Source organism: Diaphorina citri, unplaced genomic scaffold, assembly GCF_000475195.1.
Source record: "Diaphorina citri unplaced genomic scaffold, Diaci psyllid genome assembly version 1.1 scaffold1032, whole genome shotgun sequence".
In the NCBI taxonomy this organism is placed as follows: Eukaryota; Metazoa; Arthropoda; class Insecta; order Hemiptera; family Psyllidae; genus Diaphorina; species Diaphorina citri.
The window spans coordinates 1-23,935 of NW_007378462.1; the positions used below are offsets into that span (position 1 = coordinate 1).

The following is a 23,935-nucleotide window of genomic DNA, read 5'->3' on the forward strand; positions in this document are numbered from 1 at the left end:
CATCTGCCCATTTCAGGAGAAAATGTTCCGTTCTATTTATCTGCGAGATTAGGAAAAAAACGCTTGCATACTTTGTTAAGTACTTGCAAAAATTAATTGATATCTGCTTAATTACATATAAGACATGTAATTACATATACCTAAGACATATTATGTATTTGGTTGCATGATGAGAGTAAGATGAGTTGATAAGTTAACAATGGCAAGAAAATTTTATATTTTCTTAAGGATATCTATCTATTCCTTTTTTCTGGCCATTTCTTGCAGAGGGTTAACTTTTAGTGTGGAGTAGCTTTTAAATTTCATGCTAGTTTTCACCTTTTCAAAAGTAATTTTTCCGAGAGAGGAAAAAAAAAAGAGATTTCCCAATACCCACTTGAAAATCGAGCTTTTCAGGGCCGGAATCCCAAAATACAGGGGCTAGGGGACCTCAGTGTCTTTTTCCCTCCCTTCTCGTCTCCAGTGTCAGATTTTCTCACAGGTCCCTGCGAAATCATGCGTTAATCCTGTGGGAATTCGTTCACCTTCTCCCTCCTGTAATTTCTTCCCCCTTTTTCTCTGGGGGAGAACGTCTGTGTTTCTCCCTCGGTGCGTTTTTTTCCCGTACGGTTTGAGTATTTAGGTTTATAGAGTATAGGTACAGAGAAAAGAACTTTTAATATCCCCTACTATTTTTACTTTTTAGTCCGTCCTTCCTTTATTAAATTACAATAGTAATAATAAAAGGTATAGGGACGGACTATTGTATTCGCTTCGGTGTCTGTCTGTCTGTGTCTGTTCCCATAGACATAGAAGGACTTATCCAAACCTGGTCGACCTACGAGTATATATCAAATTAAAGATCTTTTTACCAGGAACACGAAAATGGTGGTGCAAATTTTGTCCAGAAAACCATAAAGCCAAAAAACCAAAAAAAACTGCTCTGTCGCGACGACCTATGAACTCAAAGCGAGAAAGTTTTAGATAACACTTTAGTCGATCATTTAAGACCGGTTTTAGCGTCACCTATGTTAAGCTACGCTGAGCAAGGCCAATAAATGGATGGGTGACTTAAACCTTATATTGGGAATAAAGGGAGAACGGGCTCTAGTCTTGATTTTAAATCATTACATGAAAGTAAAAACGAAAAATCAAATCAAGAATAATAATAAACTGAATATTAAAACAAATTAGGTAGGTACATAAGTACTGATTTTCTTTAATAATCTACGGGGCCAAAAATTCCCGGAGGGACGGGCCCAGCTTGTTTTCTCTCCTTACGTTTTTTTCTCCCTCTGGCCGTGTTCACTTGTGTTACGATTTGTTTTAACAGCTGTTAAAAATGTACTTTTTTTCCCTTTCTCCCCAACAGCCACTGCCAGTTTCCAGCTTTTCTTTTCCTTCGTCTCTCTCGTCCTGGGGTTTTTTCCTTACGGGGCGCGGAAAAAAGTGTGAAGGAAGAGCGAAAGAAAAGGAGTAAAGTTTTTTTGTGAAGCATTTGCATATTATTCTGCTTAGGTCAAATATTACAAAAAAAAAAAAAAAAAAAAAAAGAGCTGAGGAGAGTTCCTAAGTAACTTTTTACAGCAGCAGTAAAAAATATTTATATATTCGTATAATACCTTCTTAATATTATTTGGCTTTAATGTGAAGTGAGAGGAAAGAGAGGATTGTGTGCTGGTGTGAGGTAAAGCCCATCAGGCGAGAGAGTTTTTATTTGCTGAAAATTTGGCTTTTCACTACCCCTGATCAATAGGGTAAAAAAATTCACGAAACATGCCGAATGTTGAAAAATTGTAGCCTGGAAGCACCACCTTAAATAAAGTTTGTCTGAGATACAGTACCTACCATTCTTTTTTGACGAAATTCCTGTGTGCGGATTCCAGTATGTAGGACTTTAGCCCAAAGTGGGTCAATATAAAAGTTACATACCTAATATCTCAACCTAATGAGCATTTTTTGGCCTTATTTTGAGCTCCTCTGAGGCCCAAAAAGCATGAACGGGTTAATAATTACCATCACAAAAAGTTAAAATCACACTGTGATTTGAATTAATTAATAGCTAGGGATCCTTATTATGTTGCTGAGCTTTGATTGAGAAATCTTGATTGAGGTTAATTAATTAACATTGGAATAATAATATCGTAGTGGTAAAATAACACTCCTGCATGTATATCTTATTAGTGGAGATGTCAGGAGCTCAATAATGTACGAGTAATGATGATGTAAGACGCTTTGGTCTGAAATAATCAGTACCTACCTACCTATATCAGTACATAATAAAATAAATGTTCATACTTTTATTTCTTTCTATTAACTTAATTTAAAGGCTTTCGGCATCTACTAAAATACTAAATATTTATTTTTTGACGTTAGCAATAAAACTTTTGGTTTGTGAATCTCAGATTATTAGATCGTAAGAATCCCATTCTTCCGTGTCGCACCTTAGCCCAATATTTGCCGAATTAATGCTGTACCCAAGTTGCACATTAATCCAAAATCTTTTTCCAATCCCTCACCTAAAAGCGTCCCCTCTCCAGACGCGCCACTACCGGTGTGGCTCTCTCCCAAAACACATTTGAACTCACTCATAATAATTCATATTGTATTGGAGAGAGAGAGAATGAGAAAATTCATATTGGAGAGAGAGAATGAGAAAAGCAGGTGGTTCACATACATCTTACTGGAACAAGCCCGAGGGAAGAAAAATCGGGAGTGGGGGAAATTTTCTGATAATAAATGCACCCCCACCTTTATACCCCATATATGCACTTGTATGTGCTGTCGCCCTTTTTTTACCTTAACCCACAGCTTTCGAAGAAAAATCGATAGCTGAGCGGCCATTAATGAAAGTTATTAAGGGTTAGGGAGTGGGGGAAATTTTCTGATAATAAATGCACCCCCACCTTTATACCCCATGTATGCACTTGTGCTGTCGCCCTTTTTTTACCTTAACCCACAGCTTTCGAAGAAAAATCGATAGCTGAGCGGCCATTAATGAAAGTTATTAAGGGTTACTTTCGAGGAGGTGTTGGAAATGACACTGCTAGAAATGACAAAGAGACGAGGCTCGCCTTGTGCAGTGAAAATCATAACAATGGAATTGCTATTCTTTTTACTTTCCTTATCCTATAGGAAGGAAAGTAATGTAATCGGGTCAAATTTTCGATGGTCAGTTTTTAGTGTCAAAACACGAAGGCTCGCCTTGTGCAGTGAAAATCATAACAATGGAATTGCTATTCTTTTTTTCTTTCTTTTTTTTCAGCTCTTAATTGCTGAAATTATTTGCTGACCACTGACTGAATGCTGAGTACTATAAACACTGAAATATTTTGAGATTAGTGCCTTTTTAAAATACATACTTGGAAAATCCAGTCTAAGGCACTCTATAAATATAATCAAGAGACGATATTGATTTAAAATTATAAAATCTATGATCTGTGGAATAGGGGGTTTAAATCTTTAAATCACTTTCATGCCTTCTTTATGAAGAAGAAGTCACATAATTATATGTGTGACTCCTCTACTCTTCATTTGATGACCAATGTTAAACACGTACCTCCTATACACAGTTGCATACAGATATAAAACTTTTCATTTGAAACTAATCAAAACCTAACCCGTTCTGCATTCCCAATCCACATCAAATCTCGCACAATAAGTAGAGATTATCCTTTTATTTCATTAGCTAGACATTAGAAAAATTAATTCCATATCTAATAAATTAAAAAGAAGTGCACTTTCAAACAATAGAAAGATGCTCCCCTCTACCTCGATTTTAATATCAGACTTGGTCATTAGATTTCATATACAGAAGTCATTTTTATCATTGCCCTTCTTTGTATGAAAGTTAATAATCTTTTCACCCTTCTCTCCTCGCTTTTCGTATACTTACCTTTTGTCCCTGGTATACATAGAATGTTGCCCTACATTGCTCCTGCCCAGCAGTTTTTGTTTAATTTCCCCCATGTGACTTTTGAAGAGCCTCTTCCAACCCAGTAGGACGGAATGGTCTAATTTTTGCTTTTTTCTCTCCTGTAAAAGCGATTCCATTTATACATTTCACTTCCATTTATACATTTCACTGAAGAGTCGACCATCTGACCCCTCGGTAAAACTTGCACCTCCACTAATTTTCAATTGGAATTGAAGTCCATGTGTGATTATTAATTCGGATAATACCTTCTTAATATTATTTGGTTTAATGTGATGTGAGAGGAAAGAGGGGATGGTGCTGGTGTGAGGTAAAACCCAGGCGGGAGTTTTATTTGCTGAAAATTTGGCTTTTCACTACCCCTGATCAATAGGGTAAAAAACTCACGAAATATGCCGAATGTTGAACATTTGTAGCCTGGAAGCACCACCTTAAATAAAGTTTGTCTGAGATACAGTACCTACCATTCTTTTTTGACGAAATTCCTGTGTGCGGATTCCAGTATGTAGGACTTTAGCCCAAAGTGGGTCAATATAAAAGTTACATACCTAATATCTCAACCTAATGAGCATTTTTTGGCCTTATTTTGAGCTCCTCTGAGGCCCAAAAAGCATGAACGGGTTAATAATTACCATCACAAAAAGTTAAAATCACACTGTGATTTGAATTAATTAGTAGCTAGGGATCCTTATTATGTTGCTGAGCTTTGATTGAGAAATCTTGACTGGTGTGAGGTAAAGCCCAGGAGAGAGTTTTTATTTGCTGAAAATTTGGCTTTTCACTACCCCTGATCAATAGGGTAAAAAATTCACGAAACATGCCGAATGTTGAAAAATTGTAGCCTCGAAGCACCACCTTACCAAAGTTTGTCAGATATACAGTACCATTCTATGGCTTTAGCCCTAAGTGGGTCAGTACTAATAATATCTCACCCCGTTGAGCATTTTTGGCCCTATTGTGAGCTCCTCTGAGGCCCAAAAAGCATGGACGGGTTAATAATGACCACAAAAAGTTAAAATCACACTGTGATTTGAATTAATTAATAGCTAGGGATCCTTATTATGTTGCTGAGCTTTGATTGAGAAATCTTGATTGAGGTTAATTAATTAACATTGGAATAATAATATCGTAGTGGTAAAATAACACTCCTGCATGTATATCTTATTAGTGGAGATGTCAGGAGCTCAATAATGTACGAGTAATGATGATGTAAGACGCTTTGGTCTGAAATAATCAGTACCTACCTACCTATATCAGTACATAATAAAATAAATGTTCATACTTTTATTTCTTTCTATTAACTTAATTTAAAGGCTTTCGGCATCTACTAAAATACTAAATATTTATTTTTTGACGTTAGCAATAAAACTTTTGGTTTGTGAATCTCAGATTATTAGATCGTAAGAATCCCATTCTTCCGTGTCGCACCTTAGCCCAATATTTGCCGAATTAATGCTGTACCCAAGTTGCACATTAATCCAAAATCTTTTTCCAATCCCTCACCTAAAAGCGTCCCCTCTCCAGACGCGCCACTACCGGTTCCATCTTTGATCTTTCTAAAAATCGAGAGAAAAGGATATTTGCGAGTAGGACGTTCAAAACGGTGATGTATTTGTGAAAATTTGAGGAGTACCTACACTAGAGAAAATGACAAGGTGTGGTGTTCTTTGAAGAATACCTACATTGGTGGTACTGTTACAAGTATGGATTTCATATTGGCTGTTTTTGAGCCATTTTGGGCGTTTTCGATTAAAAATTTCCATTGAAAATTGGTACATACATACCTATTTGAAAATCTTGTGATTGCAAAAGTCGGACATCCGATGAGTTTTTTATCGTTAATAGTATGTTCAGAACTGGTCATAATAACCTTTATGAAAAATTTTGCTCTCAATTCATTTGGACTGTATATCTATCTGCTAATGGAATAATCGACAAAATTTCGTTTTCTCACAACAAGAAGATAGCGGACGAGAAAATCCTACTGTTCAATAAAATAATTACCTATTTTCCTTAATGGATTTCCATCGTTCTTCCTAGCGGGGGAGATTGGGCATGATGATTTATTAAGATCCCCTGACAGGAGACATTGTAGCTTGGGTGTTTATCAAGACGAGAGAGACCTTGGGATAATTTCTATTAAGGTAGAGAAACTAATAAAAATTGGAGAGAGCCTATTAAATTTTTCAACCTTGGATATCCTGTTTTAAAATTTCTATACCTAGGTAGAGGACTATTAAATTTGAGTTTCAAAAAACCTAGCTTGGAGTCTTCAGGTACCCATTTTTCGAATTTCGAATGCGTTTTTGTGTTCGTAAAATTAATGAAACCTAGCTTGGAGTCTTCAGGTACCCATTTTTCGAATTTCGAATGCGTTTTTGTGTTCGTAAAATTAATGGAAACCTATAAAAACAGGATTTAGGATTTTGAAGAGATCCCATATTTTAAAGGGACCACACCTACCCATTTGTTCGCAGGACCCATTCTATTTTTATAGGTGCCTCTCTATCCTCTATGGTTGGAGGATTTCTCAAGGTGTTCAACTGTTCATGTACTTATGGGAAAGATCAGAAACATCTTTCTTCACTTTACAGTCTAAGTCCCCTTTTTTAATTGCTAACAGAATTAGTGGAAATTTCTCCCTGGAAACAATCTAGCTTTAAGTAAAATTCGAACAAAGCATCTTCTTCTTTTCCCTCTCCTCTTCTCCTCTCCTTTTTTTCTGCCCTGCTACCAGGATAAAGGGACTTTCCAGTCTCATCCGGGCAGTATAAACAAGGTATTCTATTCTTGTCCTCTATTTCCTTCTCTTCCTCCCTCTACTTCTTCTACTCCTCCTTGTCCTTCTACTTATTCTTCTTCTCTACCACCCAGTTCTCCTTCCCTTTTATCCTCCTCCTCTTTCTCCTCTTCCATCTCCTCCTCTTTCTTCTCTTCTACCTCCTCCTCCTCCGCTATCTTCGCCTTCTCCTCCTTCTCTTTTACCACCATTCATTCTCATTTCCTCCCCCATCCGTTAATTTCGTTGTTCTTTTCATTATTACCTTGGCTTTGTCTGGCCAGTTGCTTTGCTTTTAAATCTTCCATGTGTGTGCTGTGTGAAGGTATTTTTCTGACATTTTCTGTAAAACTCTTCTCTCTGTGTGTCCCCTTGCCCGAAATAAAAGAGGAAGGTTTTGTCATAATAGTCCTCATGTGAATACAACAAAAGATTTCTCCTCCTCCTCCTCCTCCTCCTCCTCCTCCTCCTCCTCCTCTTCTTCTCCTCCTCTTCTTCTCCTCCTCCTCTTCTTCTCCTCCTCCTCTTCTTCTCCTCCTCCTCCTCCTCCTCCTCCTCCCTCTTCCTCCTCCTCCTCCTATTCTTCTTCTCCTTCTTCTTTTTCTTCTTCGTCGTATTTATCATGTTCTTTATTATCCTTATCTTCACATGTAGGGACCATTTTTACTTGCTATTACCTACCTTAAAATATAAATTTCCTCTGCTTCTCTCCCTGTCCCCTTTCCTTCCTTCCTAAAAAAAAGAAGAAATGTTTTTCTCTTTATATTACATGTTTACTTTTCTCTTTACTTTTAACATGTCCCTTTACATTACCTGCCTTTCTGCCTCTTTCTCTCTCTCTCTCTCTCTCTCTCTATCTCTCTCTTTCTCTCCTCAAAGGCCCCGATGCGATGTCTCACTCTGACATATTTACCGCCTTAGTCCTTTACAAGGTCGTGTATTTTTGCGTCTCCCAGGATTTTTTCTACCTTGTTTTCTAGTTTCTACTTAAAAAAAATGCCAAGGAGAGAAAAAATCAAGCAATTAACTTTTTATAACTCTTTTTTTTTTAGTTAAAGTTACCTCTCTTACCTTAGGGACTCCTTAAATCTTTTTGTTAGCGAGAACTGGCTCCTTTTTCTCTCTTCTCTCTCTCTCCCTCTCTCTCTCTCTGAGGATAATTTATGTGATCGTAGAGAGAGAGAGAGAGAGAGCTAACTAATAGAACTTTAAGTCTGGGAATTACATCTTTCTTCCTTCTTCTTATTCTTGGAAACATAAATTTTCTCCGAGATAAGATCAGGTTGTATCATCACTCATTTGTGGGGGGTGAGATTTGAGGAGGTAAAAGACTCATTTACTGTACTGAACATATTCTAATTAAATGGCTTTGGTGATCATGATTTTCTATATTATTTAATACCTTGTTTACATATTTCATCAAAGTTTTTATAATAAAATAAATAAACACATAGATAATTTAGATAAAATAATAATAAAACAAAATGAACGAAAAGGCGAACAATAAAATTTATGCCAGGGAATTGTACTAAAAAACTTTTTTTAGGTGTGCCTACGGTTGGTTTACCTACACTCGTACATACATGTGAAAAATCTACCTATACCTATTCATTTAGCATTAGCTTTCTATGGAAAGGGAGATAATAACAAAGTTACATTACAAACATCAACGCACACACAATGTCTCTCCCAACCTCCAAGGTTATTGTTACAATAGAGAAGGAAGATTTTTTCCAAGTCACTAAATAAACTATCTTTTCATATTCATTTTCTTTCACACAGTCCAAAAATATTTTTTTTATTTTTTTACGATACCCTCAGCGGGAGAAAATCAAAATCTAAGCACAAGGAGTGTTCTTCACCAGGTTTTTATTAAGACGAAACTCATAAAACAAATTCTGATCATAAAGATGCTATGGAGGATGATGATAATGATATCCACGAAATGATTCTGAGAATTCTACTGCCATTGAGGATATTATGTGGGGGGTGAGATTTGAGGAGGTAAAAGACTCATTTACGGCTATATGTACTGAACATATTCTAATTAAATGGCTTTGGTGATCATGATTTTCTAGATTAATTTATTAATACCTTGTTTACATAATTTATCAAAGTTTTTATAATAAAATAAATAAACACATAGATAAAATAATAATAAAACAAAATGAACGAAAAGGCGAAAAATAAAACTTATGCCAGGAGCCAGGGGATTGTACTACAAAACTTTTTTTAGGTGTGCCTACGGTTGGTTTACCTACATTCGTACATACATGTGAAAAATCTACCTGTAACCTATTCATTTTTCATTTAGCATTAGCTTTCTATGGAAAGGGAAATAATAACAAAGTTACAAACATCAACGCACACACAATGTCTCTCCCAACCTCCAAGGTTATTGTTACAATTAAAAAAAAAAAAAAAAAATATTAAATATGTTTGTGAAAATGAAACATGTGTGTGGTGCTATGTAGGGATTATTGGAACTAGGTACAACTATAGAGGAGTCAGAAATACAGGTCTCCCCTTGCATAGAATTGTGCAATTTCTATCACTTGCTATATTTTTGTAGGTATGGATCCTTTTAATATTCATTAAAGTTTTTGCTGATATCCAAACTAAACATAGTACCTATGTATTTGCGCAGAGATCATTTTTGTACAACAGGACTAGGTCGTTTCTGAACCCCCCCCCCACAGAAGTTGAAAAAATTAAGGTATAAAAAAAGATCATCATCACTACCTACTCATCAGGCAAAGATATAAAATATTATCTTTTCCTGATTCAGAAAGTCTCAATGGGTTAAAATCGCCGAAATATCCACAGGCAAAATACAGACGCCATGATCAAGTTTTTTTCTCCTTAATTGTTCCAAAGAATTTTGGCGCAGAGGAAATGAAGGTACCATTAAAAACATTCAAAATGGGCATCCTAAAACATCTCCTAAGCACAAGGAGTGTTCTTCACCAGGTTTTTATTAAGACGAAACTCATAAAACAAATTCTGATCATAAAGATGCTATGGAGGATGATGATAATGATATCCACGAAATGATTCTGAGAATTCTACTGCCATTGAGGATATTGACATCCTTCACGTTCAAATCGTATAAGTAAATAAAACCATGTGAAAATGACCCCCCAATTTGGAATCAACTGAATTTCTTGAGAAAGGAGTACCTACTTACTTACTTACTTACCTACTTTCCGTGTCCCTGTTTTTAACTTTTTCATTTCGAAAAGGGGGACCCATTTTGGGTCATCTTTCCCCTACGCGTGCATTACCACACCTATGCATTTCGTGTGCCCTTCAAGCACAAGGAGAGTTCTTCACCAGGTTTTTATTAAGACGAAACTCATAAAGCAAATTCTGATCATAAAGATGCTATGGAGGATGATGATAATGATATCCACGAAATGATTCTGAGAATTCTACTGCCATTGAGGATATTGACATCCTTCACGTTCAAATCGTATAAGTAAATAAAACCATGTGAAAATGACCCCTCAATTTGGAATCAACTGAATTTCTTGAGAAAGGAGTACTTACTTACTTACCTATCTACTTTCCGTTTCCCTGTTTTGAACTTTTTCATTTCGAAAAGGGGGACCCATTTTGGGTCATCTTTCCCCTACGCGTGCATTACCACACCTATGCATTTCGTGTGCCCTTTTTTCCGTTGTTTTTACGACAAATCGGTTTTGATTGTTCTATTAAAAATCTATTTCTGGGTTTCTCTCTCTCCAGTTGTTTCAGCTTATGGGTCGACAGGAGAAAACATCTGCTCTCCGTCATTTTTACAACAAATCCGTTTTGATTGTTCTATTAAAAATCTATTTCTGGGTTTCTCTCTCTCCAGTTGTTTCAGCTTATGGGTCGACAGGAGAAAACATCTGCTCTTGCATACCTTCCTACCTTGTCAAATCCATAACGGTGAAATACTATTAATAGGTCTCCTATATGTTAGCATTGAGATAAATTTAAATCGTGTTCTAACTCCGGGATTAGCTTGAGCTGCCCTTTATCGTATGTAATGCCCTGTGTGATGTCTAGCAGGGAGGGGATGGGATTGCATTGTCAAAAGTTAAAATAGCACAAATAATTTTGGAACATAACAACTAGGGAGGAGATTTTGAATATCCTTTTGAAATAGTGTCACTTGGCCGTGTTTTTATTTCCTAATATTTGGCCGTCCATCAGCACTGTGTCCTTTCTTCAGGCACCTCAAGATTAGTTAAAATAGCACAAATAATTTTGGAACATAACAACTAGGGAGGAGATTTTGAATATCCATTTGAAATAGTGTCACTTGGCCGTGTTTTTATTTCCTAATATTTGGCCGTCCATCAGCACTGTGTCCTTTCTTCAGGCACCTCAAGATCGCATTGTCAAAAGTTAAAATAGCACAAATAATTTTCGAACATAGGGAGGAGATTTTGAATATCCATTTGAAATAGTGTCACTTGGCCGTGTTTTTATTTACTAACATTTCACTGATGGCCGTCCATCAGCACTGTGTCCTTTCTTCAGGCACCTCAAGATAACTAGGTCTAAACTCATGTCTTACTCGGTTTCCTAAAATTCTCTCTTCATTTTCTTGTCGCTCTTACATGGAACCCGCGGCCTCTGAACTATATTACCGAAATTTGACCTGTAAATTTTATTCTACCTGAGTTAAAATAGGGCCCATTCCCCCCCCCCCAAGGGATTCACTTCACCCAGTCTTCCCCTAATACCGAATGTGTACATTAGTCCAGTCATCAAGGCAAACTGGGAGGTCACACATAAGGTCAACTAGAACCCATGGGCAGGTCAACTCATAGGTCGCACTGGTAATTGACCTTCTAGGGAAGACCTTCCCGTTACCATGACAACGGGGTTAATTAGTTTGCTGGAATAACAATGTTGGAGAGAAGCTTAAGTGGTAACGTGCATAAACATGAGAGTCAATTAGTGGTTAGCGCGGGCTGGACTTCGGAGCTGGAGTTTGGTGCTTCGAAGGCAAGCCAGTCATAAAATTTAACGGAGAATATTAAAGCGGACATAGGGATGATACTGCCATCACTTTGGTGGTTGCTATTAGACAAAACTTAATAACAGATCTTTCCTCAGAATTTCCTCAATCTTTACTTTTTGGGATCACCTGTAAACCATTAAACACTGAGTTAGATTTTATTTTATTGATAAAAATTGCCCTAATTAGGTTCCTGCCCACCTAATACTAAATACATAAAAGTAGACTCTCCCACATTTTTACTTTTTTTTTTAATGAACCTGTTGGAACAAAAAATAAATAAGAATAAAATAAATTATTCCCCCTTCATATAATAATATCAAAAAATTCTAGCGGTAGGTACCTAACACTAAGACGAAGGAGCTGAAGGAACTCCATCAAAAGCGGCGAGGGTACTTCTGATGAAAGCCTTGTCTGGTACTTCACTACGGGGACCAACCTCAGTGGTGCAGTTGTTAGCGTAGTGGACTTCGGACCTTGAGGTTGGTGGTTCGAGTCAAAGTGAAGACATATAATTTAGCGTAGTGCATTAAGCAGGGAACGACATTTGTGACAAGCATTTATGCTTGTCACACCCAAACCTATCCCTAAGATTTACTTCTGGGGTCTACTTACCTATCCCCATGTTCCCTATGCCTAAATTCCTATTCATCAGATTTCAACAATAGAAGGGAGTGCAAGTTTGTGAGGATAGGAGAAATGTCAAACGTCAAGAAAGGTTTCGGAGAAGGAGAAGAAGAAGAAGAAGAAGAAGAAGAAGAAGAAGAAGGAGAACGGGAAGAAGAAGAAGAACGGGAAGAAGAAGGAGAAAGAAAAAAATCTGACATTGATTCATGGCGCCAGTTTTTTTTTCTCCTAATCTCAAAAATAAAGGTACCTACCTTCTACCTTGAAACAAACAAAGGGTGTGGATGCTGAGAGGATCTTGATCCTTCTCATCTCTGAGGAATTAATAGGATGAACACTAGGACAGGTTTAGAAACAAAGAAGTCCTCTGTTATAGGTAGGACCCATTTGTTTAGTTCTATTAAATTATTTTATTCTATTCTACCTATGGGTCTTCTGACTCTTTTGGTACAAGTGCACCTCAATATTTAAGCATAGAGCAGATAGAGCTGAAAAAAAATCTCGACTGCTAGGAATTCTGCAGAGCTGCAGAAGTGTGAGCTGCAGAATTACCTCCTTTTTCGAACTAATAAACTTAATTCGGCGAGGGATGGTCACTTTTTAGGGATACTTCCCAGAGAATCGGGAGATAATCGGTAATATTTCCAGGCTTTCTGATGGTGTACAAGTTTCGCGTCATACTCTCTAAGACTAATATACTTACAAGGCTTGCCTCAGTTTTTCGGTATATTTCTCAAAGGGATAGGACATTTTTTTTTTTGGCGATTCCTCTCAGAGAAGTGACAGAAATATTGAAGTCTGAGAATGACTAATGGTTTCGTCTTCCCTTCATCCCTTTCAAATGTCACCTTGGAGCCAGCAGCTTTACTTTAATTTAAAAACTGTGTTATCTTTACCTTATGTGCAGTTGGGAGGGTCGGGAGGGGACCCTTTGTTTTTTTGCTGTCAAAAATTTCCTACTAAGCCCGGTGCTAATTCTTTTTTTAATCTTTAGGTTTTTCATGATAATGATTTTCACTTTTTTCTCTCCTTTTCGCTTCTTCTTCTTTTTTTTATTTACAACCCTTTGTCCCCTGTTTGAATAACGAGCTTAAACGTGACGCCTTGGCACTGCTGGTGAAAAACAATGGAATCACAAAATCTTGCACCTAGCACACTGACAGTGGAAAGTGGATTTTGGGGAACCGAGTCTAGATAATCGGTTACTTTAGTTTCTGTGTTGATACAATGATACATTTTTTATAGGTGAAGTAAGCGAAACCACAGTACACACCTTGCTAGCCTAGTTTAGACTGCTTGGTTAAAGGGGCAATCTAGTCCTATTCCAGCAGTACAAACAGGGTATTCTACTCTCGGTTTTATTCTATTCCATAAATCCATAGTAAAATTTAAAATTACAACTCTATTTTGGTCCTCAGCGTCGGACGAAGTTAGAAAGCTCTTAATATTGTAGGTACATAATTATTACCGATATAATTTGGATAGTATTAGCATTCGTAGCCCAATACCCCATCATATAACAACTTCATTACACCAGCATCCCAGATCTTACATACCACTGTATCATACAAAATACCTCCGTACCATAACAAACTCTTCTCTGAGTCTACCATACAGAATACCACATACCTACATAGCAAAGTACCATCAATGTGTTGTGTCAACTCGCTTCACACGACCTCTGTGCCGTGCCCTCATAAACGAAATAGATTAGGGGGAACCAACAGCGTAAATTAATAGGTTTAATTATTATACTTTAGTATTTGTTTTTATTACTGGTACCCTTGGTTCCAAATGTGTTATACGACTCAGAAGGTGGAGGAATTGTTACGTGTTTAGGAGGCCAAAGTAGATTACTAGGGGGCAAAACTGATAATTTAGTTGATGTGGTGAAGCTGAGAAGTATGTAGATACAGTTACCGCTCCTTCACTGCTGATAGCCTCACAATTTTCTGGATATCACAGCTTTTGGAAGAGCCTTCTTGACTTCTTCTATCAAAAATTCCATAATCTCCTACTAATTTTATCCTTAATGCTTTAATTTTGGCCTGAGGTGGCCTTTTTCTCTTGGATTTCGAGACGATAAGACCTCCGTTGTTCCCTCTATGAAACCTCAACGTTCTTTGGACACAACACAGTCAAGTGGCCTCCCTATAATAATTTCTTACAGGCATAATTTGGTCCTCCGCGCCGGACGAAGTAAAAAAGCTCCTAATATTGTATTACCAACATAATTCTTATCTTATCTAGCCTTGTCTTATATGTATTATCTTATTGTATTAGTAATCTATGTACCTACCTACGTAAATGTATATTCATTTTTCATGGATATAATTTGGTCCTTCGGGCCGGAACAAGTTTGCGGGCCTTTTCTTATTTAACCTTATCTTATCTGATGTTTCAGCTATCTAACCTTATTTTATCTCATGTTTCAGCTATCTAAGTATCTAACCTTATTTTATCTCATGTTTCAGTCGTGTAAGCTGTGTAACAAAACGTTCGCCAATGTGTACCGGTTACAACGTCACATGATAAGTCACGACGAGAGCGCCCTCTTACGGAAGTTCAAGTGCAACCAATGCGAGAAGGCGTTCAAGTTCAAACATCATTTGAAGGTAAGTTTTGGCCAAGGATTTAATATGTAAATAAATTAAGGAGCGCGGTAGCGCTCCGCCCCGCCAAGTCAAGAAAGTTTGACCGCGCTACTAGAGATATTATACGCGACAGGGAGACATCAGGGGATGCAACCATCGGAGGCAAAGTCACCTCCACCGGAGAGAAATGATGAAAGACGACGTTAAAAGACGAAATGAACTGTACAAAACTATACAAGATATTATACGAGTCTATGAAAAATATTACTAATTGATCTGGCAGTCGTCCAAACACCAATATAATATGCTGTGAAATTACTACCGCTCCTTGCCATTCTTCTTCTCAAAGCATCCACAACAGCCCATACAGAGTGTCACAGAAAGAGATCAATAAAAAAGAAAGCAAATAAATTAAAAGATAAAATAAATAAAATATATCTTGTAAAAGTTGTTTTTACATTCTGAATGACACAATCATGTCAAGTGCATGTTAATGCTCAGTAGGAAAATTTCCGTTCCGGCTGTCATTTGAACCTATGATTTCCAGGTTAAACAGTCAGAAGTGTCAGTACTTTTTACCTTTACCATTGGACCATAAAAGTTCGCCAGAACTACATACATTATAACTATTTTGAAGGAACTAGGAAGTATCTTATATCTGACAGAGTAAAAAGTAGCTAAAGGCAGATTCATTCAAAGCTCTGTATCGGACAAAGAGTACTTTTTACCTTTACCATTGGACCATAAAAGTTCGCTAGAACTACATACATTATAACTATTTTGAAGGAACTAGGAAGTATCTTATATCTGACAGAGTAAAAAGTAGCTAAAGGCAGATTCATTCCTATGCCTACGTATACTAACACGCTGTACCATATTTTATACTAATTTATTATTACAAGAAGTAATATAAATTAAAATACATTTATTTTCAATCACGTTGAAGCCTGAGTTCCAACCGTGTATAATTTTTTTCGTTCTTTTTAATTTTCGTTTCGTTTTTATGACTTTCTCTGTTTAAATTTTTGTGTAAAAATTGAATTGTTCTTTTTAATGCAAAGTGTAACAATGTCATAGAAGAGAAGGTGTAGGTTTATGGTGGAATTTAACATTGTTGTTTTGCCTAATGTGTTTTGTTCATCACGTTCATTCGCCTCGTGTTGTGTTCTTCTGATTTCAGGAACATCTTCGAATTCACAGCGGAGAGAAACCGTTCGAATGTTGCAACTGTGGTAAACGCTTCTCGCATTCTGGTTCCTACTCAAGTCATATGACTTCTAAGAAGTGTCTCATCATGAACTTGAAAATCAATAGTCAGCGAAATAATCCTCTGAATAACAATAACAATAACAATAATAGTTTAACCAATGGTAACGGGTTGATCCACAAGCAACCGATTATTCAACAACTAAGTAGAAGTCATAAGATAGTTTAACCAATGGTAACGGGTTGATCCACAAGCAACCGATTATTCAACAACTAAGTAGAAGTCATAAGAACTACCCATCAAGACAACTTAGGCTGATTGTTCTTAAAGTTCAATACATATTTGAATAAATAGAGCTAGGAGCTAGAATAGAACTATCCCTCCAAACATTTAAGCCTTTCTGGAAGCAATCTAATGAAGTCATTATTTCAGTAATCAAGTAACCAGCAATAAGTCCACTAACCACCAGCATTAGCAAAACTTCTTATATCAAGGGAAGAAACCTTCACACGCTCAGTTTAACATAAGATCTTCTCGTGAGATAAGAATTTCGAATAGAATTTACCCGCCTAGTCAAGTTGTTAATCATCATTCTGCTTACATCACTATCACAATACACATTATTTATCAAGGAAAGACCAATAAATTGTACAATTGTACTAAAGCTTGGTTGGTAGCGCGTCTGCCTTGTGAGCGCTAGGTCGCGGGTTCGATTCCCGCCCGGGGCGGATTTTATCCTGAACGGATAAGGTTCGTTGTCGGAACGGCTGGCTTTCTCCTATCCTGTCTTCCTTCTCTCTTCGATTTCGGGACGATAAGACCTTAGCAGCTACAGTTCGAAGAAGATGAGAAAATAGATGTGGACGATAATGATAATAACGAGAAGAAAGATAATTGTGATAATTTAAGTGAAAATGAAGAAGATCTTAGCAATGAAAAAGAAAACAAAGCTATCAGTGAACATGGTGACATGAATCATGATGAACCAAAGTCTCCATTAGAAAACAATATGATGTTGAATTCAGTAAGTTCCAATGTTACCAAGCAGATGCTATCAACGTCTGCAGCATCGTGTAGCAGCGGCTGTCAGAGTAGTGGGGTTCCTTCACCCTCCATGGAGGTTGACTCGGAAACATTATCATGTAAATATTGTTCCAAGTCTTTCACCAGCGGCATTGATCTGCATCAACATGAACGTTATATCTGTAATAATAATGAAAATAAACATAGCGAGCGGATAGCAACCAGTGAAGGCTTGGCCAGTCGGTTAGAAGATGCGATTAAGAACAATGATGAACTCAGTTACTATAGCAACAGTGATGATGGTGCGTCCAAGACTGAAATCATGACTGAAGATGAAGACATTGAGATTGATCAGGATGGAAACAAGAAAGTTCGCGTCCGATCACAAATAGCAGAAGAACAACTGTCCATACTGAAGACATTCTATGCCATCAACCCAAGACCGAAGAAAGATGAACTCATGAAGATTGCGGATAGAGTAGGGTTCAACATTCGTGTGGTACAAGTGTGGTTCCAGAACAACCGTGCTCGTGACAGAAGAGAAGGGAAACTAGTCAACATTCCTTACAATCCCTATGCTGCTACAGTGCCTTCCGAACAACCACTAGACCTCTCCACTAAGAAGTCCACTAACTCCTCTCCCACCAGTTCTCCACAGAGGAATTCAGACTCTGAGGATTATGGTGCTGTCAACCTGTCCAAATCTTCTCCCTCGTTTATTCGTCCCAAGTTTCACTCGTTCTCATCATCAGACTACACCCGGTCTCCATCACCTAGTGATACTTCCCTTAGATTAGCATCCATGTTATCTCAGCCACTGTTGAGAATACCGCCCAATGGATCCACTATTGGGTTGATACCCATGGAGCGTCTCCTATATAACAACTCGGACTTCCACACGTCAGCCTCTCACTCTCCACTACCTGGTATTATGATGCATCATAATGGAAACTCAAGTCCTGGATCTGCCAAGCGGTCGTGGAAACAGGTGAGTTATCAATTTTATGCTTAGTCGCAATCCGGGGGGGATATGGAATTTTCTCCTTAATAACTTGAGATAAGCTTACTGCTGGTCCTCCTACTCTTCTCTTTAGTCTCATTCCAGCAGAATAAACAAGCACCTTAATTTAATAGTATTACAAAAATGTAGCAGTTCGTACAATTATCCGAGGCATTCGATTTGTAATCGACCTACTGCAGTTAGAAACCTCACAGAGTACTGCCGTGAAACTTTTTGGATTATGCAATATGCATGACCTATGAAATTCGAAAGTTCATCATACCGCCGTAAAACTATTGGGTTATGCAATATGCATGACCTATGAAATTCGAAACTTCATCATACCGCCGTGAAACTATTAGGTTATGCAATATGCATTGCCCATATTACAGCGGACATTATAATACTGCCGTGAAACTTTTGGGTTATGCAACATGCATGACCTATGAAATTCGAGAGTTCATCATACCGCCGTGAAACTATTGGGTTACGCAATATGCATCAACTATTTAAACCCGTTTCGGTATATTTCATGGTCCTTGTGAAGTTAAAGAGTCGTCTGATGATGTCCAGTAATGGAACTATGTCCTGTGCTGACGACAACTCGGGGGAGGGCCAGTTTCTGTGCGACCAGTGTGACAAGGTGTTCGCCAAACATAGCTCGCTCGCCAGACACAAATATGAACACTCAGGTAAATGAGTTTTTCATAATATGGAATTTTCTCCTTAATAACTTGAGATAGCTTACTGCTGGTCCTCCTATTCTTATCTTTAGTCTCATTCCAGTAGAATAAACAAGCATCTTAATGTAATAGTATTACAAAAATGTAGCAGTTCGTACAATTATCCGAGGCATTCGATTTGTAATCGACCTACTGCAGTTAGAAACCTCACAGAGACATAAACATTTCTGAGAACCTACAGAACAAGACATTTTGTAAGATCATTTCAAATCTTCAATCCAAAATTCTAAACTAATCTTCCTCCTCTTTGTTTCCAGAGTTACCCGGAGCTATCAGACATGGGCTCTCTAGAGGGAGACGAATCTCTGGACAGAATGGATGAAGATTCCAGCGAGAGAAAGTTAAAGAGTCGTCTGATGATGTCCAGTAATGGAACTATGTCCTGTGCTGACGACAACTCGGGGGAGGGGCAGTTCCTGTGCGACCAGTGTGACAAGGTGTTCGCCAAACATAGCTCGCTCGCCAGACACAAATATGAACACTCAGGTAAATGAGTTTTTCATACCTCTTGTTGTAATATCCTTTCCATTTTTTTCTTCTTCTTTTTTGTCAATTTGAAATTTTGAATTGAATAGGTAGGTAGAGGTACATATAATAAGCTGATACCTATATCGTTTATCCTGTCTGGATAAGACTAGAAGGCCTATTGGTCCCAGCACTTGTATTTTATAGCGGATTTCGTTTGTAACAAGCTTTTATTTTAGACCTATTTGATCAGCACGATATTTCCCGGACTTCGCATAAACGCTTATTAAGGGATACGTTTTTAGCTAAATTCCCTTTAGGGGTGAGCTAAATTCTAATGAAAGTCACAATTTTGGATCGGGGTTGTGTTTCGGATAAGACTAGAAAGCCTATTGGTCCCAGCACTTGTATTTTATAGCGGATTTTGTTTGTAACAAGCTTTTATTTTAGACCTGTTTGATCAGCACGATATTTCCCGGACTTCCGCATAAACGCTTTATTAAGGGATACGTTTTTAGCTAAATTCCCTTTAGGGGTGAGCTAAATTCTAATGAAAGTCACAATTTTGGATCGGGGTTGTGTTTAAGAAGAAGAAGAAGAAGAAGAAGAAGAAGAAGAAGAAGAAGAAGAAGAAGTTGTCCCTCGTCCCTGCACGTTTCATTCTTGATACAAAATGACTGTACTTTGGTGGAAGCCTGGAAGCCATAAAAATGGGATTATTTTGAAGTTCAGTCACCACTAAAGCCAGAGTTATTTGGTGCTGAAAGAAGATCAAAATTGTTCCTTTTTTGTTTGTTTTTTTTTTTCTGCTTTTGAGATGTGTTGTTGCTACGAATATAATTTTGTTCGTATGATAAATGTGCTATCCTGTCAATTTTGAAGTAGGATTGAAATCTATTTACTATTTCTTCATTTGTCCTCGGTTTCCTATTTAAATCACTTGTTAAATCTCTCACAGTACTTGGTTACTAGGTTCAGAAATTTATTTGATAAATTACCTACCCGTAATATGATTCCTACGTTAAATGAGTATTACAATATATTTTGAAGTAGGATTGCAATCTATTTACTATTTCTTCATTTGTCCTCGGTTTCCTATTTAAATCACTTGTTAAATCTCACACAGTACTTGGTTACTAGGTTCAGAAATTTATTTGATAAATTACCTACCCGTAATATGATTCCTACGTTAAATGAGTATTACAATATATTTTTTATGCACTTTATTTGATTTGTTGTAAAAAAGAAAAGTTTGTTGAAAACAAAACGTTAAACTGATCTTTTTGGATATTTTATTGTAAAGAAATGTTCATGTACCAACCTGGTAATTGTACGTAAATGTATAGGATCTTTTTCCTTAAATGATTCTTTATTTTTGTAAATTATCTGAACTTTTACATAACCCTAAATTTTAAATATCAAAAATGTACGTAAATACTTAATAATTTATCATGTTCTGTTTGTCCCCTTTATTTGTATTTTTTTTAATGGTTCTTTTTAAATTTGCTTGTTGTAAATATTGTTCAAAATACTTGTATGTCAAGAAGTGTAAAGCAAAATTATTTAATAGATATATAAGTTTGTCCCTTTTATTTGTAATTTTTTGAATGGTTCTTTTTAAATTTGCTTGTTGTAAATATTGTTCAAAATACTTGTATGTCAAGAAGTGTAAAGCAAAATTATTTAATAGATATAAACTCAACTGTGAATATTTTCGATATTATTATTTTTTTTCGAAACAATTCGGTATTATTTTTAGCTAGGATATGAAAATGGTGAAATATGCTTCCTTTTTTATTTACAGTAAAATAAGATAGATATTTTATGTTCTTTTTTTTGTTCATTGTATTCGAAATTTTGTAATAATTGCATCTGATGACAGGAAAAGAGATTAAAGTCGTAAATTTGGAAGATGGAAAAACTTGACCCACGAAAGAATGGACGTAATGTTAAAATCTCGTGTTAGTCAGATGTAATTACCTATTTTTATGTAAATGTTTCACATCCATCAAATTGTTATGGGAGAGCATGATTTCAAAAGTACCTACTGATCAGTCCTAAATTAGAGGGGAAAGAGAACCCCTAATAAGAGCTGTGTCTAAAATTTCTTCGTAAATCCAAGTTTCTTCCAATATTTTGACATCTCCTTATCCTCACATAACAAATATAACAATACTCGATTGCATTTATTCTTCTTGATTTAAAACTGAAAGAGGCCTTTTCCGCCCGGATAAAATGATTTCCCTTTGATGTGATGTGAAGTTTTGTGCCAAAGATATTTTAACTCCCTCAAGTTTTTCATTATGTTATGGATAACCATTGCGTAAAATTTCTTCGTAAATCCAAGTTTCTTCCCATATTTTGACATCTCCTTATCCTCACATAACAAATATAACAATACTCGATTGCATTTATTCTTCTTGATTTAAAACTGAAAGAGGCCTTTTCTAAAATGATTTCCCTTTGATGTGATGTGAAGTTTTGTGCCAAAGATATTTTAACTCCCTCAAGTTTTTCATTATGTTATGGATAACCAAAAGATGTGTTAGTTTCTGATCACCTTACATCGTTAATAGACCTATAGATAAAAATAATACATAATCAATAATCATAAATATGCCTAATATTTTTTTTATTATTATTAACATTTATTTAAGTGTTCTAACATAGTTATATAATATATGCCTAATATACATTATTCAAATTCCTTAAAAAACTAACCTGGTTGGCAAAAGCCCCACTATCTTCTAGCTGATTACCTTCTACCTATATCTCCATTTGTGGACCAGGACCAAGCCTCCCATTTTCAAACGACTACAGCCCTTTAACCAAATACCATTTCACCATGTAACAGTGTAACACCTTTGATTAACGTCGGACATCATTTCGGTCCCCCTGTATTTAACAACATGGTTTATTTATTTATACGCTATGGTCGAGGCGAGGGTTCAAAGTTTGGTACACCCTGTATATAAGGGACATTATCACGTCGGCATGATGCGTGAGACACATAAGAGAAGTAAAAACACACCTCACTCAGAAAAAAAAAAAAAAACTAGAAGCTTAGAAATCTCAATATCACACGGGCAATCCCGTCCAAAATAAATAAAAAAGAAGAAGTGAAAAGTGGCTTCAGTGAGTCGAATAAAAATAATATCTCTCGGATATAAAAATAATTTATTAGAATCCCATCTAACATCTAGGTAGGATGTGTGATGTGTCACACGGTGGGACATTCAAATGATGAGAGAGTAAGTAGGTGTATTGTTTTTTTTTTTTAGTTCCTTTGGTATAGTGTTGGCTGATGTATTTGGCTCGTTATCGGGAGGACAGTGGTTCAAATCCCAGCAGGATAGCAGAAAAAATTGAGCCAAAGGAAGCTCATTTCTAAGATTAAGTAAAAAAAAAAAAAAATCAAGTCCTTGGCGAAAAAAAAAAAATATAGTCTAAGAAAGAAGCCACATGTGACCTCCTCCAGGTCAACGGCCGTACAAATGCGTCGAATGTCCGAAGGCCTTCAAACACAAACACCATCTCACCGAGCATAAGCGGTTGCACAGCGGTGAGAAACCGTTTCAGTGTTGCAAATGCTTGAAACGTTTCTCCCACTCCGGTTCGTACAGTCAACACATGAACCATCGGTACTCCTACTGCAGGTTGTGTTTTTTGGGTCACTAGGAAAGTAGAAAGTTATTCGCTATGAAAACTCATTTTGTTCCTCTTTTTCTGTCTCCTCCAGGTCAACGGCCGTACAAATGCGTCGAATGTCCGAAGGCGTTCAAACACAAACACCATCTCACCGAGCATAAGCGGTTGCACAGCGGTGAAAAACCGTTTCAGTGTTGCAAATGCTTGAAACGTTTCTCCCACTCCGGTTCGTACAGTCAACACATGAACCATCGGTACTCCTACTGCAAGCCGTACAGAGAATGAAACAGCGCCTCTGGTGGCGACGCGATGAATCTCTCGGTTCAATACTTTGCGCGTTCTCGTCACCAGAGATCGCTCGTGTCCCTGGATGCCATGCGGCCTCAGTTGCCAGCCCTGCAACTTTAAACTTCTGTGACTGGTTCCTATTGAGAAAATTTGTCTTCTTGTTGTCCCTCGTCCTATTTAAATAGGAGAAGGCTAGGAAGAAAGGAAGGCCCATTAAATTAGGCGATTAAACATTAAAATTTGTTCAATAAGTGTTCCAAATCCAACTTTAAAACTTCTCAGACAACTACGGTTAACACAGAATATGAACATGAGCACTTGAAATGTTACTTCTTATTAATTTAGAGTGGTCTGTGAAAGATGCTTTGATAATTCCATGGTCGCTTTGGTCGGCGTTTATCGCTTTATAAATTGACAAGTATCACAAGTATTTATAATTTCAGTCTTCGGATATTTATATCATTATTTAGTATTTACACAAGACGCCAGAGTTATTTGGTGCTGAAAGAAGATCAAAATTGTTCCTTTTTTGTTTGTTTTTTTTTTCCTGCTTTTGAGATGTGTTGTTGCTACGAATATAATTTTGTTCGTATGATGAATGTGTTATCCTGTCAATTTTGAAGTTCCTGCTTTT

The 23,935-nt window shown here is 36.9% G+C and overlaps 1 protein-coding gene across 1 annotated transcript; it reads left to right on the plus strand.

Moving 5' to 3' along the window:
• Positions 1-14,807: 14,807 nt before the first annotated feature.
• Positions 14,808-23,503, plus strand: LOC103513828 (zinc finger E-box-binding homeobox protein zag-1; the record flags this gene model as incomplete). The annotated part of the gene is made up of 6 exons (XM_026826930.1): positions 14,808-14,948; positions 16,108-16,356; positions 16,970-18,145; positions 19,158-19,386; positions 22,844-23,017; positions 23,105-23,503. Coding segments are annotated over 6 exons (2,163 nt in total), but the record flags the coding sequence as incomplete, so codon positions are not given.
• Positions 23,504-23,935: the final 432 nt, after the last annotated feature.